At 38.1% G+C, this 9,715-nt stretch overlaps 2 protein-coding genes across 2 annotated transcripts; one reads left to right on the top strand and one right to left on the bottom strand.

Moving 5' to 3' along the window:
• Nucleotides 1-3,033: 3,033 nt before the first annotated feature.
• LOC145906351 (uncharacterized) lies at nt 3,034-4,778 on the bottom strand. The gene is made up of 3 exons (XM_082993772.1): nt 4,656-4,778; nt 4,050-4,168; nt 3,034-3,788 (listed from the first exon to the last, which is right to left on the bottom strand). Exons 1-3 carry the CDS (start codon nt 4,748-4,750, stop codon nt 3,652-3,654), a joined length of 351 nt encoding a protein of 116 aa, XP_082849898.1. The 5' UTR covers nt 4,751-4,778; the 3' UTR covers nt 3,034-3,651.
• Nucleotides 4,779-7,824: 3,046 nt separating this feature from the next.
• Nucleotides 7,825-9,441, top strand: LOC145907272 (uncharacterized). The gene is made up of 3 exons (XM_082994697.1): nt 7,825-8,015; nt 8,407-8,537; nt 8,867-9,441. Exons 1-3 carry the CDS (start codon nt 7,825-7,827, stop codon nt 9,004-9,006), a joined length of 462 nt encoding a protein of 153 aa, XP_082850823.1. The 3' UTR covers nt 9,007-9,441.
• The last annotated feature ends 274 nt before the right edge of the window (nt 9,442-9,715 follow it).

Here is a 9,715-nt window from a genome sequence, read left to right as displayed (position 1 = left end):
TAATTTTCCACGCCGTTAGACAGAGCACGGTAGAGGCAAATAAAAGGATTAATAGTGCCACTACAAAATATACAAAAACAAATATCGTTTGTTTGCTATGTGCAGGGCCAGAATAGGAACGACAACCGGACAACATTTTTCATGGTAAATTACCGCTGTCGCAAAGGTTAGAGAAACGCAGGTCAGTAAGTATAATTTATCCCTCAATGAACTTAGTCTGCTGATACACGTTTACTTCGTCATTGGTGCAAAGAAAATCAGTGGGAAGTGTTATATTGACATATTGACATAATATACATGATCCATGTTCTATGGTTTTAAAGAAGTTTGTTTCGTCCCTATAGTCGTTGGAGAAACAATAACAAATGTTTAGTACTGAAAGTGTACAGAGAAAAAACAGGTTTTAAAGTTTTAGGCCTGTATTTTTATACAGAATTTAGGTTGTAGCGGAACTAGTCGGGTAAGCCAACAAAGACGCAGCATACAAACGATATCATTCCGCTAGATGTCGTACAGGCGCAAAATGTTAAATGCACAAGCGTTCTGGGTTCATGTCCTGATGCTGTCAAAAAAACAAAAAAGACCGTTAGATGTCACTAAAGCGCAAGTACTTTGCTAGATTTTTTCCGCCAAAAAATTTGAAACAACTGCGTCGATGCTTCTTGAACTTGTAGCTGAAGTCACGTGTTCTCCGTCTCTGACGTGGCTGTGCAAAATCAACAAAGGCTTTTGTTACGTAAGTGCGCTGACTGTAGCACGTGCGTCTTTGCGCGATGATGAAAAGAAGGAATTATCGCGAAATCAGTGTTTCTTGCAATTAACTTGCACTCGAAATTCGATATTGCATGGTTTTCTTGTTTTTTCCGCCGTGCTGGAACAGTCTACGTGCCGTGGTGAGCAACTGTGTCGAGTTGTTTAGTTGGACAAGTTCTAGGAATGCCTTCCTAATATGTGCACGAAATGACTTGTTGTGACATCACATCTGGCATTGTTTAAAAATTTGTAACTGTTTTGTAAGACTGAAGTCTTCTGTTTTTTTTTATTTGCATTTCCTGTTTAATGACATGATGGCAGCAAAAAAGTCATGCTGTACACATAAGATTTTCTTGGTTATTTGTCCTTACAAAAAGACCTTGTCTCTTCTTTCGTATAGCCGAAATTTCCTGTTAAAATATATGATAGAAATTGATATTTCGGTTCACATGGGCTATGTTTTGAACATGTATTATTAGCGCTACAAGCATTTCTCATGTACTTATGAAAACTTTTCATGCAAGCACAACGCATTTGAACATGATCACATTTTTTAATTATGTCATCGTCGTGTTTTTGTGGTCGCAGCTATTATTTTCCCATAAAAAACAATTTTTTGCAGGATTTTGTGAAGTGCAATTGTGACAACCTGTAACAGTAACAATATTTGAATAAGAACTTATGATGCTGTTTGATGAGGTTACTTTTTAATTGTAATTTTAAACGTGTGACAGTGCCCCAACCAACAAAACCAATTTATAACTGTGCAAAGCGAGTTTGGCACAGTCAAAAACACCGAATGTTTACAGTAACGTTGGGCGCACAGTTTCAATAAAGCCAATGTCATTCGAACCAAATAATCCTTCACGCCCAATTCAGCAAGGTTTTGGGGCCACGGTGTGACTAAGGCGACCCAGCGTACACAAGTTCAGCCCAGGCGTCTTGTCTGCACATGAGCAGCTAGACGATTGTGATGGATTGGTGGGATTAAGTCTGACACATTGGTGGTCTCGTGTCAGCAAAATGGGATACCTCGACGCCGGTGAAACTGACGTACATGCAAGCACCATTGGCCGGCGGTTGTTTAAAGTTCTCCTGTGGTTTTTCGTGATAACGGCATAGTGAGGTACAACCTAAAAACTGTAAGCAATAAATAATGTTTTTTTTGGCTATTAGCTGACAAAATCGTTGTAAGTCACGCCATAGTTTGTACTGATGAGACCTATTAGGTCGAAACAGTGGCCCTGTTTGCAGCACACTAAAAAATAATGTCTAAAATGATGAAACAACTGATAGAATGGAGTTTTGTAACCTCCCTTATATCGTACTTGGACATCCAAACGTTTACCTCTTCGTTTGATTGTCAACAATTATTCGCCTTTATTGGGTAAACAATACTGCATTGTCGAACCGAATGCCCCACGCATGTGAATTGCACCTGGACTGTGAGACAAACAAGCATTTTCTAATCAATAAATGTGCTGTACTTTGTTTTGTATTGACTATCTATCGAATAATTGGAAAAATGTTATCACGTAAATGCTTTGGTTGACGACATGTTGCGTCATGTTTAGACAAAATCGAAAATGCTTGGGAGCACAAAAACACAATTTGTTTGTTTGACAGTCCCTGAAAACGTTAAGGCAACAAGAATTTTTAATTATTTTGATGAAATCTTGCACTAGCATTTTATTTCGACAGTACGTTTTCGCTTAATCTTGTCAAAAAATATCCTTTTTATCCAAATCCAAAATTATCCTCGTGTTGTACTAATTTTTAACACAACTCGATTTATTAATTTTTTGTAACACCGTGCTTATTCCTATTATTTGCGGTGATTTTTAAAAGAAAATTATTTGTTATTTTCTTTGAACGTGCTTTATTTTTGATTTGCCTTCTAATTTTTTTATCGAAACGTGTTCAGTTTGTTCAAATTCGGATTGTCAGTTTCATGGTGCAGCGTAATCGACGTTTTATATACCCCTAAGAAACATACAATTATCGCTTACGTCTCTACAACAGAGTCGTCATCCTGGCGTAATTAATAATAACTAAGTGACTGACATAATCCTAATTTATACATCAGCAAAAAAAAAGAAGCGTGCTCTTTTTTGGCCAAGACCGACGTTCTCAAACTGTACGTCGCATTTTAAGTTTCCAAGGGCATCGCGTAACAATTTAAACAAAGAGAATTGACGATTTTAGGAAAAATGGAGTCAAATAGCAACGTAAGTCAGGTTTCTACATTTGAAAATCGTTGCCTAAACATAGGAATAAATCGTTGTGATAGAGTTGGACGCAAGTACGTTGCACGCGAAAACGTTTGAGTAGGTCTGGACCAATGTAATCCCTGCATAGTGGTGACGTACTCATTCCTGACAAAAAATATATATTTGATGACGTCAGCTGCTCCCACGCCATCCAAAACCTAATAAAATCTTATATGACGACCCACTGACTCGAAGACGGATTTGTCGAAATTTGCAAATTAAGGGTTCTTCGAAAAGCGAATGCTACAGAATGTTAAAAATACCAGTGTGTCAAGGGGTTCAACATCACAAGATTTTGTAAGCTTCCGACGCTCTTATAGAATGTTAAAGCACCAGTGAGCATGGACAACACATTTGGGAACCTATGCTGTACATATAGAATATGTTATATTTTGATGATGTTTTATTTTTGGCGCGAATAAAAGGGCGAAAATCCGTACAATTGGAATCGCGCTTGGTCAAAAGATGTCAAATAAAAAATTGAGGTATATTCGGAATGTAGGAAATATAAAAAAAATCACAACGAGGAAGGCGATATACAAGTAAAGTTGTTTTTATGTATCACAAATTCCTCAATTAAACAGCATCAGTCCACGTATATTTGGCTTTTAAAGTGTTTCGTTGGAGTCTACCAACAAATTGTACTGCAAAGCCCGCAGGTCACTCGGAAACGTTTTCTTCTGACCCTGGAGGTTCTCAATTGTTTTTGAGGTCTTTTTGAGGCCAGCAGTCTAGGCTGTGGTTTCTGCGACTTTTTCGCAAAACCTGAATCGCAAAAAAGCGTCAGTTAGATAAACGCAATGTGAAATAAAATGACTTGAATTTATCCCATTTGACACAAATTTCTCAGCAATTTGTATATCATATAGTTTTTACAAAACGTTTATGTATGTTTGTTGCAAGACATATACAGTATCTTATGTTCTAATATTTAGTAAAAGAACAGACATGCTCAATCGGAACGTTTGAGTTTTTGAAACTTTATCCGGTTTTACCCAAGTAGTTTCCTAATGTTTTAACACTTACCGTTGATAATTTTGAGTTCGACCGACCGTTTCTTTCTCATTATGGGCGGGTGGCAAATGTAAGCCATATGCGAACAAACTCGCCTCAAGCCCTTGCTGCACGACGGTAACGTTTTCCTTCTGCAAACAAAATTGAAACGTTGAAAGTCTTGTCGAAACAACCAATACCTTTTTTTACAAATCAATTTTTTGATAAGCTGCATATCAGTGCAACACAGTGGCACTGTGCTAGCTTTACACTAGCGGGCACACTAATTTCCACTTTGTGGTAACTTTCAGTGAACGTCGATCCGTTTGGTACCGTATACTGAGTACCGAACAACAGAGACGAACCACTGTGGAGCGCACCAATATTATGGCTTTTTCTGCACATATAATTTTTTGATATTTCTGTTAACTGTTTTGCTCTTACGGTGTCGCTGGGTTATGGCTTGCAGTTTTTAAAGTTACACGAACTTACCAACACAAACCATAACTGTATTATTCGAAGTTATTTAAGTTATTACGATTAACTACAAGTAATAGATTGTATACTTGATATCCTATTCGACACGTGTTTATAAAGAGACTTAAGCAAGCTAGTTGCAAATAACCAAAAATAACCTACCTGCGTGGTCTTGCTTCAGCGTGATTGCTGAATTCCAAAATGCAATATAGAACAACTGCCAATGCCAAAACTGTACTGATCCTTTGAGCTCCCATTTTGTTGAATATTCTTGCGTGTGTCGAATCGATTCTACTGCAGTCGAAGGATTTTCCCGCCTTTTTATAATCGCGACTTTTTTTCACCGAAACTGACATGTCGATAAACACGTGCCATTTCTCATAAACCGGGCTGGCGTCGCTTTGTCTTCACACCTTCCCAGTCCAGGGCTGGGGCACTGGATTTTCGAGAATATTAGCATCGACTCAAGACAAATTGCCTGGTAAACGTTGTTTTTCAAACAATTTTTATTGTCTGATTGTTGAATGTTGTTTTGTTGATGCCCAGATTAATAAACAACACGGGTACCTTTAAAGCAGTTAAGAATGCGTTGTGGGCACCTTAAAAAGAAAGTACATTGTATGCCTTTGTTTGAAATATCGAATGTTTGTTGGGTACGTAAATCTCATGAAAATATTTTTTTCATTGCGAACACATTTAACCTCAAATTAAAGGTGTACTTAAACTAAGTTTTGAAAATGTACAAGGTTAGCGAAAAACCTAAAAGGAAATTCGTTCCCAAATAACCCAATCTTATTTCTATTGCAAAGCAGCAGCAAATGCCTGCAACATTACCCCTCCAAAGTACATTTTATTCGTTAACAATCACCTAAGAATACGGCCTTTGTCACCCGTCATTGATACTTGTTTTGATGCAGTTGAATAGATTTTTACGTGACATTCATTGTGTACTTAGTTCAAGATGCCAAAACCACAATATATAATTACAAGGTGATGAGAGATAGCCGGAAAATTGATCGTGAACTTTTTTCACACGTGTAGCCAGCGGTGGAAACCACACGTTTGTCTAATGTGTGGTTATAACCACATTTTATTCGAAACCATTGTCTCTGGGCCTGTAATCACGCTAATTTGCTTCGAGGAGAAATACCACGCGTTTTGTAGGTGCTAACCACAGAAATGTGTGCCACAGAATTTGTTTTAAATTTTCGTCGTTTAAAATATTACCATGATAATGTGATAAAAGCTAATTTTCGCAGGTGGGTCATCATATTTATGCACGGGAAGATAATGCAGAAATTTTGTTTACAATTTTGAAATAGATTTTGCAACAAAGTTTATGACTGAAAATACATTTTTTTAGAAGTTTAAAACATAACATTTTTTCAGCAGACTTATTTGAATTAAATGTTTATGAGCATTAGACATAGCCTAATTCCTTTAATAGCCATTCACTACCAGTGAGGGCGCAACCGGGCCCATACGTGTCTATAAATATGAATGTTTGATCTGAAACTGGGGAATTTCTGCCGCAACGGCACTAGGGAATTTCTGTCGCAAAGGCATTGTGCCTCTGCATTGAATACAACATCAACCAACGATGGACGATTTTTTCCTCTGTTGCTGGGTTCGAAGAAGCTAACAAACAGAAAGTTGAATGAAATTTGATTCCGCGGGAATTTATTTATCTGCTGATCGGTGCTTTTTATGAGTCATGTTTGGAAGTTGTTTTGCAAGGTAGGTTTTCACTTGCAGGGTCGTTGACCTCTTTTGGTGAGAAGATCTGCTTGTGTGGCTTGCTGAGAAACGCAACAGTTGGAACATTTGATTTCTATGCTAAATAGAAAAGTAAATTTGAAGTGTTTTTGTAAGTGATTAATTACAACTATGTCAAAATTGCTTTTTACATTTAGAACTGTATTATTGAATACACACATTTAAAGCGTAATCAATAAATGTAATACTGAAAATTACCTTTAATCAAAAATTAAATGTATTGTTGAAATTAAACACGCAAAAGTGTAAGAACTGACACGATGAAGCACACGCATTTTAAATGAAAACAAATGACAACGCTTACATTAATTTGTAAAAAGCACATCGGTGTTCTATGGAATTATCGGACTTGCCTGGTACTTTTTAAGCCCTTTTACAAATAACTTTTTTGATCACAAAGGGATTCGTACCCAGGGCATACTGGCCACGAATCCCGATAAGGTTTAATTGTTTTTTTACGGCGCCTTCACCAATCGCCAGTTTTGAATCCATATGATTCTGCACTGTCACCTAGCGGATTTAGTTTTTACGTCTGATGGCCACTTTAGGCGCTATAGGCAACTGAAACATTGGATCGTAAATTGACGCGATTTTTGTGCGCGATAGCCTGGTTTCTAATCTCTGGGGTAACAAGGAAGCTTTGAAATAAATGTTTTCCATAACAAAAACCTGAAAACAAATAAAAAAACTATTTTAAGTGTAAATTTGGTTGATAAGAATGCTCTATTGCAAAGCAAAACAAACTGTTGTTTGTAATTCGTTTCCTTCGTTTTTCAATGTTTTGTTACTCAATGTATGTCTCGTCACTTTACACCAGTGATTCCCAACCTGGGGTTCGCGGACCCCCAAGGGGTTCGTGGGACAGTTTTAGGGAGTTTGTAAATGAACAGGAGGAGCCTTCTCATAGACGTTTTATGCTTAAAATATGCATATAATTTATGTCCCAAGAACATCAAAATTTCACTTAGTGGTCGGCTGTTTGGGATCCACTGCTTTAACTTACAGTGCTGAAATCGATGAACCAGACAGCATCGAAATTCGAGCCATTCTCTTTTCCCTAATTGTCAGGAAGCGGTAACACACATTATACCTGTCGTAAACCTGCAAGGGTTCCAATTACTTGTTTGTCCGAGTTCGTGAACCCCGAAAAACAGACTACGAATTTAAATCCATTTGCCTTGCCATAACCGAAAAATGGCAATTATTATAATAATCGTATACAATTGATTTGCATGTAACAATACGACCACTAGTCATACAACACCCTTTATTCTGTAACGTTGCCAATTCGTTACATGAAGAGGTATAGGATGGAAGTTGAACCCGTTCCTGCTGTTTAAGGCAACCGCAATCGCATCCGGGGATACAATATTGCCTCTAAATTACAGTGATTACTCTGTGAGTAGCGACTCATACGGTTTCCTGACCTAAGGTCACAGCACTGCTCACGAAAAAGTATATCCCCCCGACAGGCCCAATATAAATAGTCCGTCGAGTCGCAATCCACGCTACCATTTTCGTTGTGTGACCAACCAAGTACAGTTGCCTCAGAAACATGCTTACTGCCGGAAAACACAGTTGCCATAGTTTGGGATGGAATGCCTTGTGGTTTATAGCTGTGTGTTTGTATTTGTGCACGGAATCGGTCGTCGGATCTACGTCAGAAACTTCCAGGCCGCCTGCCCACAGACGAAGATTTGCTTACACTCACATATACACAGCTGACGGCCGCCCCATGACCTTGTGGTAAGTAATAACTAATAAGAATTGAAAAAGTTCTACATTGTGCAATTGGTACGAAATGTGAAAAACATTGAAAAATCGCATCGACATACTTTAAGTAGATGCGAAAAAAAAATTATTCGGAATATAAATACCAAAACATCATAATAGCTTTCGCATTTATATTCACATACCTTGTTTTGTACGCAACGAACGCATGCATTTTACGAACATACATAAACTGTAATGTATTTCTTTGAAAAATTACATTTTTGTCTTTATACCACGTTGGTACGATCTGTCTCTCTGTGTGTGTCTGTTTTATAAGTGACATTGTAAGTTTCGAGTCAACGCCACAGCATTCTACTTGATTAAAAAAGGCATGTCCATAGTTAAAGTACGTCATACTTTACAGGGTAAATCTTGGTGCTCGGTCCACGGGAAAGTGCGGATTGCTTCTGAAGATGAAATGCAACCAAATGGGGGCACGTTGCCACAGTTCCATGAATCCCGGGCTTTTAAACAAAAGGAGCTTATCTGAAAGAGGTGAGACTTGCAACGTTACAAAGTGAGATTACAAAATAAGAATCGCTCACAGAATCTCTAAACATGCCTGGATTGTATGTATTGACACGCGCATTTTAGCGTATAAACACCAAGGAAAAAAGTAAATGTCATATATTGTGCCTCATGGCACGATATGTTATGTACAGCTTTCCATAAATGCGTCAGAAAGTGTTAAGATGCATTATACACTAATCATAAACAAGCCGAAAATTCATATAAAAAAGTTACACCACCGAACCGAACGTACAGTGACAAAAAATAGACGATTTTTGCTGTTCGTCTAAACGACTAATATAACTCAGATGAAGATTCCGCCGCGCGTAAAGGTCTTGGACGCTATTTGGAGAGAGTCTACGCAGCCAGGAGAAGACACAGAGCACGTGGAAAGAGGACGAAGTCATACAAAATCACTTGCCCCGTATGCAGTTCACGGTGCTGGTCACAATGAGATCAAGGTTTTAGGAATGCGTGTTGAACCACTGGAGACGAGACTTTTTTTCTATTGTCATTTTGGCTGATTTTATTTTATTGCTTTTTCTGTGCAAAAATCGCACTTGTTTTCTTATGGCATTTTTAACCACAGTGCAAGGCGCCTTTGTGGTAATGTAAATTCATAAACTTTTTGTTCAACACTTCTTACAGCATGATGTATGTCACATATTCACTTGGTGACTATTTCTTACATCATACAACCACCGCTACACTACACTGGGTGTACATTCACTTGTGCTTTATCACACGACAAAAATGAGCATGGAAAAAGCTGTACCGTCGAACCAAGCAAACATGGACGGAAGTCAAGATTACATGGGCGTTGCCATCATTGTGTACGAGCATGACAAACCACTCAATTTTCACTTCACGTCCTCGTCAAGCCTTTCTTGACCCCCTTGTCATATGTTTATTCCAACACGTTTTCCTCGATGGTAATTGATCGTAATTAGTCCCCAGGCAGACGTAGGCCGCAATTACTGACGCTATAGGACATCCTATTTTTTCCGTTCCTTGAGTGCTTTCCCTGTGTGACACAGCTTGAAAGTTCAAATAAAGTTCTACTATGAATGTATGTTTTTTGTGTGACAACATTTTGTACAAATATCGCGTCGGAAATTCCCTGTGTTTTTCCATCTGTGAGTTTTGAAGGCCTGTTATTATGC

This window comes from Ascidia mentula, chromosome 6, assembly GCF_947561715.1.
Source record: "Ascidia mentula chromosome 6, kaAscMent1.1, whole genome shotgun sequence".
NCBI classification, from domain to species: domain Eukaryota; kingdom Metazoa; phylum Chordata; class Ascidiacea; order Phlebobranchia; family Ascidiidae; genus Ascidia; species Ascidia mentula.
The sequence above is the reverse complement of the archived record's forward strand: the minus strand, read 5'-3'. Positions and strand labels throughout refer to the sequence as shown.

Bases quoted from the DNA above. Each gene is read 5' to 3' on its own strand.
- LOC145906351 (XM_082993772.1), bottom strand. From the start codon at position 4,750: ATGGGAGCTCAAAGGATCAGTACAGTTTTGGCATTGGCAGTTGTTCTA. The intron at 4,169-4,655 runs GTAGGTTATTTT...TTTTGTTTGCAG, and splicing joins GCTGAAGCAAGACCACGCAG to AAGGAAAACGTTACCGTCGT. The intron at 3,789-4,049 runs GTAAGTGTTAAA...TTTGCGATTCAG, and splicing joins CGAACTCAAAATTATCAACG to GTTTTGCGAAAAAGTCGCAG.
- LOC145907272 (XM_082994697.1), top strand. From the start codon at position 7,825: ATGCTTACTGCCGGAAAACACAGTTGCCATAGTTTGGGATGGAATGCC. The intron at 8,016-8,406 runs GTAAGTAATAAC...CATACTTTACAG, and splicing joins GGCCGCCCCATGACCTTGTG to GGTAAATCTTGGTGCTCGGT. The intron at 8,538-8,866 runs GTGAGACTTGCA...ACTCAGATGAAG, and splicing joins AAGGAGCTTATCTGAAAGAG to ATTCCGCCGCGCGTAAAGGT.